This window comes from Telopea speciosissima, chromosome 3 (assembly GCF_018873765.1).
Source record: "Telopea speciosissima isolate NSW1024214 ecotype Mountain lineage chromosome 3, Tspe_v1, whole genome shotgun sequence".
NCBI classification, from domain to species: Eukaryota; Viridiplantae; Streptophyta; class Magnoliopsida; order Proteales; family Proteaceae; genus Telopea; species Telopea speciosissima.
In genome coordinates this window covers 11,597,885-11,613,751 of record NC_057918.1, presented here as the reverse complement: position 1 = coordinate 11,613,751, position 15,867 = coordinate 11,597,885, and the positions used below count along the sequence as shown (strand labels likewise).

Here is a 15,867-nt window from a genome sequence, read left to right as displayed (position 1 = left end):
AACCCTAATATAGGGTGAGGTTTTAAAGGCTTTGATTTAAAATACCTGGTGCAATGTCACCATGCATTATACCGGATCAGGATCGTCTCCAGGGAGTAGGGAATGCCCAGGGTGTTGCCAACTGTTGGGCTGTGCCGCACACATCTCTAGGTGTGCGCTGAGATGTGTGTGGCACAGCTCAACCGCTGGATACCCCCTGGCAGCACCTTGGGCGCACGCCTCCCTGGAGACGAACTAAATTCTAATTGTATCACCCTTCACTACTCACAGTTACATTACCGGACCATATGTTTCTTTGTTTTTTTTATTCGGTAATAACCATATGTTTCTTTTGCCAATGGTAATTCAGTAAAAAGAAAAGGGAAGAGAGGCTTTGTACATGGTCATGCATGGTATGTAGTTGTGCTATTAATCATTAGATAGATAGGTATGATTGTGTATGGTACACGACCCCTCATCCTCATTCAACGGAGACATGCACCATGCACGATCGTGCACAAAACCTTTTGCCAAAAAAAATATATTGTTATAATCAAAGTTGGTGCAAGATTACAGTTTGGTGTATGAAACCCTCTCCCAAAAAGAAAAGGAAAAGGAAACCCATGATGTCACTGCAAAGATTCTTATGCACACTCGCTCACATCCAAACCATAGATCTCAGGAAAAATATCTCCTGCGATTCCCTGACCGGTATAGTTCCCCTAGTGCCTCTAATAAGAGGGGGTGGACCCCACCTAGGTAGAGTGTTCGATCAGGGTGGAATGGTCATTTTCACCCCCCTTGTTAGGGAACAGCAGGAACTGTACCGAGCAGGGAACTGCAGGTGATAAAGATCCTAGATCTCACTCCCTCTTTTCTCAATAAATGCCCCTATGAACGATTCGTCATCCTCCTCCTATTGGTGCAAGACTGCACTCTAGCATCGAATGAAACCTTTTCCAAAAAGAAAGGGAAGAGGAAGCGCATGATACAAGTGTGTAGATTATTGCGCACGTCCACTCACATCCTACTCATGGACCGCACACACTCTTTCCTCAATAAACGCCATATTGGACAATTCATCACCCTGCACTCTATCATATTATGAAACCCTCTCCTAAAAATAAAGGGAAAAAGGAAGAGAACGACACCAATGTGCAAATTCTTACACACACCCTCTCACATCCCACCCATGGATCCCAAACTCTCTCTCCTCAATAAATGCTCCTATTTGACGATTTGTCACTCTCCCCCCTATTGACGCAAAATTGCAGTCTAACATCGTATGAAGCCCTCTTCCAAAAAGAAAGGGAAAAGAAAACACATGATGCCAATGTGCAAATTCTTGTGCATGCCCTCTCACATCCCACCCATAAACCCCACACTTCTCTCCTCACCCTTTTTGGTGAAAAATTGCATCCTGGCATCGTATGAAATCCTCTTCCAAAAATAAAAGGAAAAAGGAAGCGCACGGTACCAGTGTGAAGATGTTTGCGCATGCCCTCTTACATCCCACCCATGGACCCCACACCCTCTTTAAGGTGGCGATGGAAGCAAATTGACACAGTATACTTCATAAAATTAAAATCTAGCATAGAATCCCCATGATCACATGAATGAAACTAACAACGAAGATTCATGATTACCTATAACACACTGATGGCATGTTCCTCCAAAGGATTGCAACACTTCAAACATGATCTTCGTCGAACGCACCCTCTCCAATGACTGAATCCCAAGGTTGAAAAAGAAAAAGACTATATTTTCTCTGTTCATCTCTTTCTCTAATTTATGTGTAGCGCAAATTGGGTTTCAGCCATAGCTCCTCTTTTATAATAGACCTAGTCACGGAGACTACAATCTAACAGACATGATCATACCAAGTGATGTGATTCTAAAGGATAGTCTTTAAGTTATCCTTAATTGCACTAAAGGATCACACTACAAAAAGCGTAACCTGAAACCTGGTGGTAGAAATTTTCATTACATTTTATTCCCCACACTATTAGTATCCACAATAGACCTTACATGTGTACAATAAAATCACTGCCATAAAAGACTAATCCATTGTTCATCAATACGGTAATAACAAGACCCGTGGTTGGACCAAAAAACATTCGAAACACTTTTCAAATAATATTTATTTAATATACAAATAGAATAAAATAAAAATTTCAAAACTTTACAAAACAACTACCAAACCCTGGATTTTGACTAGTCACAGTCCATCAACTCTTTCACTTGGAATGTTCTCCGCAGATGGACAGTGGAAACCTTATTGAGTGTCACCCTATTCACATTCTTATTATGTACGCTGTGGCCGGTGTGTAGGTATCAACCATTGGCACACCACAGGCCCATAAGACATGAACGTAACAATAAGTACCTCTCAGGTACAAGAAAATAAACCACCAAAAATTCTTATTGCCAAACACAGTTGGCAATGAACCATTTATTAATCTTTACAAGTTAAGTCTTCAACACATTAATGTGCCAGTATTTATATTTATGTTTCAATTGTCATTGAGGAAATATACAACACGACAACCTTAGAACAGAGTGCCAAGTTTGTTCGTAGTTGAAAACAAATCCACGGTATGGAGTCGGACATAAAAGAATAATTATAACAAATACATAATAAAATTATAATTAATTAATTTAATCTCATTTAACTAGGTTTGATGGAGTGGTTGAATCTTGGTGCACTGGTTAAGTTGCGCTATTGATTGCGAGTTCAAAACTTGAAAACAGCCTCTGTTGCGAAGCAGGGGGTAAGGATGCGTACAACCCTCCCTTTATTGTTTAAAAAAAAGTACTCAAATTTGTATCCAACCCTCTTCCAAAAAGAAAGGGAAAAGGAAGTGCACGATACCAGCTTGCAGATTCTTACACACCCTCTCACATCCCAGTCATGCCCCCCTCCCACTCTCCTCAATAAATGGATTAAATGCCCCCTTTGTCACCCTCCCCTTATTGGTGCAAAATTATACTTTGAAATCGCATAAAACCCTCACCCAAAAAGAAATTATGATTTTACATTTTTTGCCCATTATTAATAGTAAAATATTATCATTTCACATGTATAATTAAAAGACATGAAAGAAAAAATGACTCTTGAGAATGACATAATGATAAGTCACGTAGGAATTATTTTAAACTCTTTTTTAAGCTTAGTTTAAAAGAATTTCTGGAAATGAGAAAACAGGTACAACTTCTCACTTACCCTAAAGGGAAAATTTGACTTCGTGCGAACGCATTTCCACTTTTTCTCACCTGCCTTAGAACATTTCCGATGTCTTCAGTCCACTCTTCATTTCTCCTTTCCAGGCTTCAATCAATATGCCTTCTTTTTTTTTATAGCAAATCAAAAGATAAAACACACACCAAAAAAAAAAAAAAAAAAGGGAAAGAAAGAACATTGTCTCTTACAGATACTTTGGTTCTAGAGTGCCCAGCAGATGTAGCAAGATTAGCAAGATTATGAGCTACTGAAATAAGAGTACTGGATTTCCTATTAATAAAAACAGTGAAGAATACCGCTGAAGCAGCATTTTAACATCCCACAAATTGTGGGAAACTCCCACTGTCGTCTATCAATGTGGCATTCAAGTTTTATATTAGTCCCTCGCCCATCATCTCCTTTCATCTATTATCTCCTACACGTTTACGTCCTCATCTGCCACTCACCCCTCTGTAACTAATTGAAGAAGCACTATTATTCCATTGGTTCTCCTTCCTCCGACACAAGCTCACCATAGTGAGCGATGGTGAGCTTGCAACAAAAGAACATCCCAATGCATGAGGCTCCTGCTACTGCAGCATCTAAGAGGGCAAATGTACACAGCCTTAACCCCCTGCTTTGCAGGAGAGGCGGGTTCAAAACTCAATTCAATAACAAGATTGGACAGCAACCATAAAAGGTATACAAGAGTACCAACAATCAGGACAAGTAACAAGAACCATCTATCTTTGAGACTGAAGCTGTAAAACACAAAACTTAATAACAGAGAAAACAGCTACTGTTTCATAACACATTTCTTCTCGCTGTTTATACTTTTGTACTACAGTGGTGCTGAAATCCATTGAAGGAACAGAATGCAAAGCTAATTCATAATGTCAATTGGAATAGAATGATGACAATGGACCTACAGAAAGAATTAGATGCTCTTAACATTACACTTAGCAAATGAAAATCAACACAGACATGTTTATTAAAAGAACAAGGTTGAACGGTCACATCATTTTACTGCATAATATTCTTTTCTACTTAAAACCTTCACAGAATTTAAGAACTAAATGATACCATGGATGGTTAAGGTAATCAATTTGAGGTAATTGCAACAGAAGATGATCCCCTAAGTGGGCCCATTTGTATGATCTGTACCTGAAAGAACAGATATTTTAGTTGCTGAACTTTAGTAGCCACAGTTGATTAATAAACCTGAGCAATGGGCAGGCCCTTTGGCCTGATGATTAGGCTACAAAGGTCTTATGACAACACTGAATTCAAGCAACTCAAAAAAGAAGCAGCATTCATTAAACAGAGAGTCAACTGGTACTGTAGAGAATCCATAACACATCCAAAACCAAGAAGTATTCTTTTTCCTCCTCATAATTAGTTGAATGTGTCACCCTCACCACAGTACAAATCCTAATCTTACATCATAGCTAATACTATAGAGAATCCAGAACACTTCCAAAACCAAGAAGTATTCTTTTTTCTCCTCATAATTAGTTGAATGTGTCACCCTCACCACAGTACAAATCTTAATCTTACATCATATCTAACTACCAAAAAGAAAAAGAAAAAAAAACAAAAATAATTTTTTCTTAACTATAAATCACACAGAGATAGGACAGATAAAATTTATACTAAAAAAAACAGTAGTTTGTTTGGGTTTATGAAGCCCATACACCTCCATCCGGACTGAAACAAATGCTGTACCTTGAGGTTCTAATTAATCGGTTTTTGATACCTTGGTATTCACCATTTGTAGATTCAATTCAATGCACCCAGACATTACTACTTTGAAATTTGAGCAGATGTTTCCTCTACCCCACTGTCTTGAACCAGCTGGTCAAATCAGAAAAAAAAAAGAAGATTAATATTACACCCCCCCCCCAAAAAAAAAAAAGAAAAAAAGAAGGAAATGAAGTGTGGGGCTGGCCACCAGAACATATGCTAAAAAATGTGCAACACAGTGTAGGGTTGAATTATCATGGGCCAGATTTTCAATTTTGCTATAAAATCAGCAAGCACATCCAACTTGTTTATAAACTCCAGAAGTATGCCATTGAGCTTTGAAAAGTTTAAAAGGGCTGTGCATTTTTTTTATGAAAAAAAAAGGGTTATGCACTTGTGCTGCACTTATTTGTGACGTTTAGGATGTGGTGAAGCTAAGGACTTAGTGAGTTTTAGAAGTTCCATCCAGACTCAAAAAATGTTATAAGCGATAAATCAGGGATTACTAAGTATACAGTACCAAGGATCCAATCCGCTCATATGCTTCCATTACTTTTGGGTCCTCTTCATCTTCATATCCAACTTGCAGTATCCGTGGGCCATTAACGGACCACAGAGCTCTCCTACCTGCCTCCTGGAAGGATATAAAATGATGAAAATGAGGACTATTATAAGTCAGGACAACCAAAAGCAATATATCCCATGAGAAGGCCTACAAAGACAGACCAGGAAAATAAAAATAAATAAAGAATTCTACCATTAGAATATCAAACTTTTGTATTATCTGAGCCTCTGAGGGCAACATTATCATTCTCACACTATGCTAATGCCCAGAAAAGGATTATATTGTTGAATTATCAAAGCCTACTCGCCTCAGATATATAACTTAGTGAATATGAGATGAGCAATCAGTGGGAAATGAATGAATTCTCAGTTGTGACAGAAAGATTTCCAATTTTAATAGGAATAGAAATTCGAGTTCAACCAGGATAACAAAAGAGTAATACTAATCCTACAAAGACAAGAATGAGGAAAGTCCCAATTGCTAGATGTGGTACATCAATGGAATTGTGGGAGCAGAATTGATAGAGTTGAAGGAGAGAATACTAGGAATTCACCTAGCAGCCAACAAGGAAAGCTGTCCTTCAACATATCATGAATTCACTTGGCCAGACAGAGATCGTACTCTATTTGCTGAAGACTTCAATTCAACTAATTGATTCAATAGGACCACTTACACCAAATTATAAAGATTTTTTAAAATTAAAATAACTAATTTATGAGCATGAAAGAAATGGAAACTTATTAAATGGATAATTCAAACCTCAAGCCCTAATTTAAACAGAGAGTGATTACATCAAAAGGGAAGTAACTAAAGTAAATAATGGACAAGTAACAACTCCTAATATGACTAGAACTTAACCGCAACTAACTAAATAAAGAAAAAGAAAGCTCAAAAGTGGACCACAGTTGAAACATTGCCAGCCTTAATCAACTGGCAAAGGCCAAAGGATGCCCATGATAGTGCTGGGGCTATTTAACCCTACAACCTGCATCAGTCTGCCAAACTAATGACTTTTTTACCTTTGTCTCTTTAAGAATATTTAGCAAAACCACAAGATCCATACTAATATTTGTTCTCTTATAAAAATAGAAGAACCAGAACCAACAGTAGAATTCTGAAAATTTCGAGGCCCTTAGAACAGTTGTGCAATATGGTGCTTAATATAAAATCCTTTGCCAAGAAGTAACAAGTCATTTTTTTAAAAACTGCAATCACTCCGATTCTTTTAAAGCATGTTCCCTAAAATTAAAGACAAATGATGCCCAACAATTCTAGATCTCCAGAAATTTTTTGGGTCATTTGCTGGATTTGACGAGATGAAACTAGAGAAAGACACTCATAAACTATTCCGACTTTGTTTTAAGGAAAAAAAAACCCTTTGACCTGCAATGATATCAGGTAAATAGCTTCCAGTGCTTGGATATGGATTTCTGGATCGTCAACTGGTTCTCGTTCAATTGAAAGTGCACTCCCAAGCTCTAGTGGCATTTTGGATGTGTCCTGTTTGCTATAAACCTGAGCATGACAAATCAAGCGAGAAATAACTACAGTGGAAAAATTTATAATATGAAATCTCACCAAACATAATTTTGTAGGAGAAAGAAACAAATAAAGAACAATTAAAATGCTTGAAGCTATAATATACGATAAAATTTAACCCATATAGTTGTGCTTCCGGGCAATTAGGGAACAATCCTCTTCTTCTTCTGTTAATACAAAAATCAGTATGGGAGGACCAAGGTCTTCTGATGATTTAAGGTTAGACCGAGTGTGATAGTATGGCAAGAAAGACTATAAAATAAACTTCAAACTCAACAACTCTCTCTCTCTCTCTCTCTCTCTCATTGGGGCTTTATATTTAGCAAAATCTTAAATTGTTGTTACAATTGTAAAGGTTTATCGAGTACTCAATCAAATCATTTGGGTATTTATTTCACAAATATCAATTACTCGAAGTTTTAGAAAGGACATGAAAATTAAATGGGATCAAGCCAGTTGCTAATATTTGAAGAATAAATATTAAAAGATGAAACCATCATTTGGAAAATTTTCAATCGAAGACCAGTCAAATAAAACTTGGACACAAGAGAAGAATAGACCTTCTTGCCAGCAACAGGCAGAAGTAGAGCTGGCCAAAGAAATTCGGACGTCAAAAGTAAATTTTGTAGCTGGTTCTCAGCTTCAAAACAGCAATTACGAATGGTTCCACAAACCTGTCAGAAAATATAAATCCTATCAAAATGAATGCCGTAGAAGAAAGAAAAAAAAAATCAGTCGCATAAAATGAATCATTGAGAACAAAAGAAGATGGTGGAAATATAATCAAAGAAATACAGTTTCAGCTCTAACTATAATAAAGCAGAGGAGGCACCGCTTTACAGAGTTCTAGGAACTAAAGGCAGTGTTTCAGGAAAGAAACAGTATATAAAGTAGATTTAAGGTCGATGCAACTTGATTTTGAAACAAACTGACTTCTTAAGCTTAGTCTTACCCAAATTTCTCAAGGCAAGAGTTTAGGTTAGCTTTTTTGTCATGAAGGTATTAAAAACTTCACCTAGTGGGCACTGGAAGTAAAGGTGTCAATTTAGAACTGGAATCGAAAACCAAAACCGAAACCGGCCATTTAAAACCGAATCAAACTGAACAAAAAAAAAGCGGCACTTTTGTTTTGAAAAGTAAACTTTCATTCGGTTCGGTTTTGATTTAGACTAGAAACCATCGTTTTGAACCGAACCAAACAGAATACAGTATAACCCATACTAAACTTTAGTCATGTGCTTTTATTGAGTTGTGTGTAATTACCTACTATGGTTTCACTGATGAGTTGTGTAAAAAGGGTTGAATGGTACCATACATGACATTGTGGGACCGTATCATTATGGGATTGTAATTTCTTTCCCAACTTTATTTGTTTTAGTAGGTTATTTCCACTTAAATCAAATTTAAACTGAATTACTGAGACCGTATATGAAACGAATGAAACTGAACAGGAACCGAATAAAACCGAACGGACTCGGTTCGGTTTTGGTTTGTACATATTGTGTCTTGAACCAAAACCGAAAATCAGAACCGAACCGAACCAATTGACACCCTTAACTGGAATGAAGAAAGTAGACTTTTTTGAAGACATATATAGGGTTTCAAAGAAAATGTAAGCGTAAAATTGAACAGGTTGTCTTAAGTAGGACTAAATAGGTACTTGATTCTCTGGTACAAAAAGCATGAGAATGAAAGATCTTTTTACACAGTGAGCTCCAGTCTCTCCCCCCCCCCCCCCTTTTCTCTCCTATCTTTTCAATAAAATTTTGGTACTACACAGAGATAATTCATATTTCAATAAACATATACAAAGAAAGCTATGCAAAAAACTGCAGTAAATCAGTAATAAACATCTAAGATAGCAACCACATTGTCTCTTCATTATAATAAGAATCGGGATAAAAACTATACAATCTCAATCTCAAGAAAGCAGATTTATACATAACTAGTTTTCTGAAATAAATTTCCTATACAAGAAACTATCCATTGAATTAACTTCTTATCCATACCCCCTTCTTTCGCAGCGGACTTGTGGAATCAAACTGTCGAATTATTTGTTTCAGAAGACCTCTCTTTGGGTCCAATAGCAATTTTCTCCCCGCTTCCATTTTTGAGATGTTTACGAGTATCGATCCAACATGTTCAAAAGGATCCTCTGACATGCATGCAATAGGGAAAAAAGGTCACTCTCAGATTGAATTTGACACAATATTAGCAAAATGCCAATGCTCTATGCAAATTAGAGTGTGGAAACATGATTGACAAAATGATGGCACCACTAATTGTTAGTCACCATCACCTCGGATGGAACACCAGAGGATAGGTAAACAGAGTGATTTTTCTACAATAAATAAAAAAGGGAAAAAAAGAAAAAGAAAAAGAAAATTTACAAATAGAAGGATTTCCCCAGCAGGGAAGGGGTGGGGGGAAGAAGAAGAAGAAGAAAAGAGGGAAAGATAAAACACAATATGCCAAACCAAAAGTTGTCATACACTAGTTATATTATTATTATTATTTTTTGATAAGCATACATTGCTTTTTCTATTATTGAAAACAGAAATAAATAGATAATAAGAAATGAAGGGCATGATCATTACAGAAGTTAATAGGGGAAGCACAAAATAAACTGAATGATAAACCAAGAAAATTTAAGAGTTCCTATAAACCAAATCCATTTCTTTCACATGTATCAGTTTTCAAAAACCTCATGGTGGAAAATTTTACCTTCACCTCAAGGCATAAGTCCCGACTCCTGATCACCTAATAACTGATGCAAAACACCTATGATTGAAATGCAGCCCTTAATTTGATTTCCCGGTGGAAGCATTGTCTTCAAAGGCACATGAAGTTGTCTTAAGGCGTGAGCACAAAGGAACACATGCCTCAAACATTCAGTTTGAGGACTGTATGCTTCAGTTTTTATGTATATCTTCTAAGACTTTTCCTTCACCTTTGTTATATATAAATTTTTTAAAAAGATTTCAGTTTTTCCCTCTTTATCCTATGAATTTATTTAATTAATCAAAAGTTCATGCTCGCTAGACTTAGGCTTCACATAATAAAGCTTATACTTTACTTCTGGACAAGTAGAACACTTTAGCTTAATTAAAAACTATTAGTGGAAGTATCCAAGTACTACATTTAAAAAGTTGCAGGGTTACCAATTGCCAGGGCACACACATTATTTCAAAGTATATACAAAATCAATTAAAAATAAGAAAACAATACAACTCCTCACCTCTTTTTTCACTTGAGGATGTACAGAATGACCTAACGAGCTTCATCAAATACAGTCCTTGTAAATTCTTGTCTTCGTTCTAAGGAGTAGGAATTAACAGGAAAAAAAATATTTCACATAAAAAGCATTGAATGTTCAATATTGAAGTATAGGATACAGATTTATGCTGCCACTGTTGCCAAAAAAAAAATGATACTTAGCCTTGTTTACTTGCACAATAAATATGCTCATAAACAATAATATTAACGTATAGGGTCACTAAATTTAAGCATACTTCTGATGCAAATTACACAGGAAATTGGCAATTAGACAATTATAGTATGAAGTAGGAATTTTGGAAATACGACTACACCTGAAGCAGGCAAACAATACCCTCATCCAACTGTGTGAGATTAACAAGGAGCATAACAAGCAACCTAGCAATGCCAGAATCTTGTTTGTATAACGTCTCCATGGCTGTTTTAATCATCCCTATTGCAACCATCTTTGCAGATAGGTCTAGATTTTGTGAAAGATTTATAAGAGCTTCAGCTGCGGGTTCTGAAACTTCCTGAAAGATCAGTAAATGAGTTAATCTGCAGATGTGTTATGAAGAGGTGACTTGTAAAAAAAATGGAACTAAGCTATGAGGCTCATTAATTCATTATGGCACTATTGCATGAATCACATACACACTCATTGATCTCAAGGATGACCCAAAATTTAGCCTCAGCATAGCAATACTGAAATCATCAAATAAAGTCTACATATCATATAGAGGATCATTGAATCTCCCAATGGCCCAATTTCTTGTGCTATGGCCTACTCAGAGGTAATCCACCAATTTCCCAAGATCATTGGTGAGCAAAAACCCCATGGATCCAGCCGCATACTATTACATATCAGCAAGGGTCTTCAGGTAAATTTGCTAATGTTATACTAATTTTTTTTCTCCAACTGATTTGATTAATTCTCCTTGAACCATCTATCTTGAATACACTGGAGATAACCACCTAGAAAATTTACAAAGTACAATTCATAAGAGGTGAATTCATCCAACACATGGGTATGTATTTGATGAAGACAGTTTGGCAATAATGTCTAGTGAAGGGTAATCAAATCCGCTTTAAATAATCTCAGTGGATTATTGTCTATTTGTCTTATTTAGAACATCATCATTTTACTACTTTGGAAATAAGCACGAAAAAAATTCACACAGAGTTATACAAATGCCAGCTTCATTATTAGACAGACTGGCATAGTGAAAGTGTTCTTTTATTCAATTTATTTTTGCTAGCCTCCAATAAGAATCCTATGCCTGATGGTGTCAATTAAATTTACCTAATTATTAAAGCAAGGATTAAGGACCAAACGATCTGATAAGGACTGTGCCAGGCCAATCCAAGCAAATTCCAGTGAGGATCAAGGAGCAGCCAAGGCTCCGCCAATGCATTGTTTGGTGGATCAGTTGATCTTGATCCCTTAACCACATTATATGAAGAAAATGAGTATTTTATTCTTTTGCAAAAGCAGAAACACAAGTGTAGAGAACCTTTTTTTCACCTAAAAGGTGAGACAGTGACGGAATCACAATTTCCGAGTAGTTGGCAAGGGATAGCAAACCATCTTCTGAACCAGTTAAATCTCGAACTATATCAACAGCTGCTTTTTTCACCTGTACATAATTTTACCGTTAGATAAAATGGGAAAGGGGGAAGCACAGAGTTTCCACATCAATTTAGTATGAAATCCTTGAACACCAATCCCAAATTGTGAGGAGAGCGAGAGAGATCTCAAACAACCATATAATTCATAGGACAAAATTACTCCAAAAAGAATTTCAACCAAGGTGTCTATAACCCCCAGTCACATAAACACCATTAGGCAGAGATCCTAATTACCATGTCAACAAAACGATCTAAAAGCACAAGTCACACCCTGGAGGCCTTAGATAGGTAAAGAGAAAATGTACTCCTTAATGTCGTTAATATGCTGAAAAATTGCTAAAGCTTGTTGGGAGTTGGGACCACCTCTAGCTTTATAGACACAATGAGAGGGGTTGAGTAAGAGAAGAGGGGGACCTGTTAGCATCATATCCACTATGAAATATCTCACTTTCATTGTGACAGCAATCTTAAGTTTTGCCCAATGTTTCATCCAGCAACAGTCTCTCTTGCTCATCAACAACCTCTTCCACCAATGAATGACATGGCAGCACCCATTGGCTGGATTTTTAAGCTTTTGGGGATCGCCAGGACAGAGGAAGATCCAATCACATAAGGTTCATCGAAAACCATCTTCCACAAATGTAACCAAAGGAAACTAGCAGCCAGGAAAACACTGAAATGATATCTCCAAAAAACTCACATGAAGGGCAAAAACAAAAGTTTACTAGACACTTACTCAGCAACCCATCCAATTACCATCGAGTCCAACTTCATATCAGTGGAACCAATAAACATAATGGGTCGAAACTCGTCATGAACGATACCAATGAAACTCATTTGGAAATAAAACAAAAGGAAAATTGAAACTGATATATCAGTGGTACTGAGTATAATGATAATAAATGCCTTTGTTAACTGCAACTGCTATTACTATCAGAAAATTTTACAAGACATTTCAATACAAGGAGTACAAAGTGCAGCAACCAATTCAGATCAAGTGGGGTTGGGTACTTCCTGTATATTTCAAATTAACTAGCAAAATTCGCTGAAGGGTAAATTCGGGTCCAGCTGCACAGGACTGGAAATGCTAAGACATGTAACTCAATTTGTGGGCTCACCAGTGAACTTGGTTACAAGTTCAAAAGCAGTATCTAAACTCACAGCACTTGTGAACGGATTGTCATTGGCCTGGGACCATAGGATTACAAAATAAAGATAAAAGTGGACTCCACAACTACATTAGCCATTTTCATGCCTCACCCAAGTAATGTGATCCACTGGCAAAAGTTCTGCTGAACATAAACCACCTTCAAGTGACAACAATGGAGGTAGTACGTAAAGTTTCAAGACACCCGTACCAAAGCAATGACTCAACAGCCTGCCTGAGCCTATCTTGCTCATAAAATCTAAAATTTCGATAGCCCTAATTAATAACTTCAATCTAATCTTTAAGCTCCATGAGGTGACTAGCAAGATGTATCGTTCAAATGTAAAATCGGCTCCTTTTGTTGATGAAATTTGTAGATTAGGCTGAGCCAGAGAGTATCAAGCCAGTCTGAAAGCTTATGTAGTGGGATTCTATTTCAGAGTGAAACACTTAATACCATAATACTCTCTATTTTGGATTCAAATAACGAACCTAGGTTATCGAGTTATATGGTATATAAGTTCAAGGTTACTGAGTTTCTTTGCTGAACCATGAAAGAAATTCATGAAAGCGATCCGAATTTCTGATACACACATTTGCCGTCCCAAGCGAAATGAAGGTTTTTCTTTTTAATCGTCAATGATATTAACAGGATTTAAACATACGACACAGAAGTGCGTAACAGAAACAGCAACGAAACATAAACCTTACCTGTGGGGAAGGAGAAGAGAGGAAGCCCACTAGTTCTTCAAGTTCCGTCGCCATAATCGTGACTTCGAGTCTGCGAGGATTATGTAAAATTACTAGTATTCTAGACTATTTACATTGAAACTTGAAAATCCTTCTTGTGGTTTTGTGTTTTTTTTTTTTGTTTCCTAAGGTGAAGATTGAAAAACACTTTTTATTTCAACCAATTGGTTTTAACTTTTAAATCAGTTTTTTTTAAAATCAGTTTAATCCGGTTCAAAACCGATTAAACCATGTACGGTTCGTCAGATTATTAATTTTCATGGGTAAAAAGGTGCATCTGTTTGTAACCAAGACAGAATTTGCAACCATTACATTTTTGTCTTTATAAAATGACGAATCCTTTATTTAAGGAGGTTAAATATAAATTTGCTATCTTCATCTCACCATCGTTGGAGCCCGGCCTTCGTTTGTTTTTTACTAGAGGAGGGGAATGCCATTGTTGCTGCTTCTTCTTCACTAGCTCATGTTGCAGACTTGCAGTGTCGAAGTTGACGCCACTAAAGATCTCTCTCTCTCTCCAGCGTCAAAGAAGACGCAAATAAAAAGCATGACCTCTTCACCTAGGATGTGATTGGCCCTTTTAGATAATTTGTGCATACTATTGATGCATGGGAAAATGATGTGCACATTGCTTGTAGTATATGCCTTCTCATACACTCTCTCCTACCTGATCATGTAGGGCCTTCTATGTACGAATTGTGAAACACTCCTTTTGCACCCATTGGTTTGGTGTGCTTGATGCCAATACACATGGGCAAAATGTAAATCCCTCCCTAAAGCAATAGAGACTTTCAAACTTAGGCAGTATTTGGTAATGCATTCTTGGAATGTATTCTAAGTTGATTTCACATTCTCTAATGATAAAAATAGGTGTTTTTATCATCCAAGAATGCGAAATTGACTTAGAATGCATGCCAAACACAAAATAGAACCATGTTTTACCGATTACAACACTTACTCAAACACAGAACAAACATCCATTTCATAGCATGACTTCATTAATTTCCAAGTTCCAACTTCATCACCATCTCACTTAACCTCTGCTACCTTAGCAGTATTTACAATCTTTCTTTTCAATAGCCAAGCTCCAACAATAATCCCCATAAAAAGAACAGCTCCAACACCCCAAGCCCGAACTACTTTCAAACGGAAACCAGAACTACCATCATTCTCCCTTTCCTTGTAACTAACAACTCGTGTTTCTCCTTCAGAATCTGACCCAGTAGTATTGCCATACGTTATAGAACGTGAGAAAAACTGATAAACCTCAAACTGAACCATACAATGCCCAGCAACAACTACTCCTCCCACCTTACCTCCGCAACATTCATGAAGCTTCTTTATCCCATCACCCACACAAATTTCACAATCTCTCAGAGAAACTAATCGAACACATTCTGCAACTGCATAAATTCTACTTTCATTTCTTCCATAAACAATCTCCCCTCTTGAAAAACCAAGGTGTGAAGCCACAGTGATTGAAGCCCTTAACTGTAAAAGCAGGATTTCCAGAGCAACTTCGAAACGACCCATTTCAATAATCTTACTCTGTTTATTTGATGTGGATGAGAAAACTTGGACTGCTTGAGAGAATTTGGAGTCGTTGTAGTACTGGATGTAACAACCATTGAACCAAGCAGTAACAGATTCTGGGTTGGGGCATAATGTGGAGATGGTATCCTTAGCAACTCGAGCACACAAGGCACAGGCAGTGAACGAGAGATCAAGCCGGCATTGCATGAACCCATCAAAAGGATCTGGTCTGGTTCCGACTTTGAAGGCCACCAATCGGGTTGCATTTATAGTAGAGATTAGAATATCAAAGAAGGATGTGATGGATTTATTGGGTATGAAGGTCTGTTTATGTTGTGAGGTGCAATTGAGAGCTAGAAGAGAAGGCATTGGTGAGGTTAATGTTGGGTAGCCAAGGAGGAGGAACAAAATTACAAAGGAAGCCATGAGAAATTAGTTCAAGGAGAGATGGAAGAAGAGGAACCTTAAAAGGGCAAACCACCGAAACAGGACAAAATAGACTGGGAG

General features: G+C 37.1%; 2 protein-coding genes across 2 annotated transcripts; both read right to left on the bottom strand.

The window, feature by feature from the left end:
- Positions 1 to 4,793: 4,793 nt before the first annotated feature.
- On the bottom strand, positions 4,794 to 13,885 carry LOC122654511 (protein HGH1 homolog). The gene is made up of 9 exons (XM_043848635.1): positions 13,789 to 13,885; positions 11,816 to 11,938; positions 10,637 to 10,834; positions 10,285 to 10,363; positions 9,056 to 9,201; positions 7,607 to 7,720; positions 6,891 to 7,022; positions 5,463 to 5,576; positions 4,794 to 5,053 (listed from the first exon to the last, which is right to left on the bottom strand). The coding sequence occupies exons 1-9, from the start codon at positions 13,840 to 13,842 to the stop codon at positions 5,003 to 5,005; spliced, it is 1,011 nt and encodes a 336-aa protein (XP_043704570.1). The 5' UTR covers positions 13,843 to 13,885; the 3' UTR covers positions 4,794 to 5,002.
- Positions 13,886 to 14,856: 971 nt separating this feature from the next.
- LOC122654846 (cysteine-rich repeat secretory protein 38-like) lies at positions 14,857 to 15,729 on the bottom strand. The gene has a single exon (XM_043849116.1). It carries the CDS (start codon positions 15,727 to 15,729, stop codon positions 14,857 to 14,859), a length of 873 nt encoding a protein of 290 aa, XP_043705051.1.
- Between the last annotated feature and the right edge of the window lie 138 nt (positions 15,730 to 15,867).

What these genes read in the sequence shown, in the direction of transcription:
- LOC122654511 (XM_043848635.1), bottom strand. Translation starts at nt 13,842, where the DNA reads ATGGCGACGGAACTTGAAGAACTAGTGGGCTTCCTCTCTTCTCCTTCC. An exon ending in TTTACCTGATATCATTGCAG is followed by an intron (nt 5,577 to 6,890) that starts GTCAAAGGGTTT and finishes ATATCCTTCCAG; the next exon opens with GAGGCAGGTAGGAGAGCTCT. An exon ending in ATGAGCGGATTGGATCCTTG is followed by an intron (nt 5,054 to 5,462) that starts GTACTGTATACT and finishes TGATTTGACCAG; the next exon opens with CTGGTTCAAGACAGTGGGGT.
- LOC122654846 (XM_043849116.1), bottom strand. Translation starts at nt 15,729, where the DNA reads ATGCCTTCTCTTCTAGCTCTCAATTGCACCTCACAACATAAACAGACC.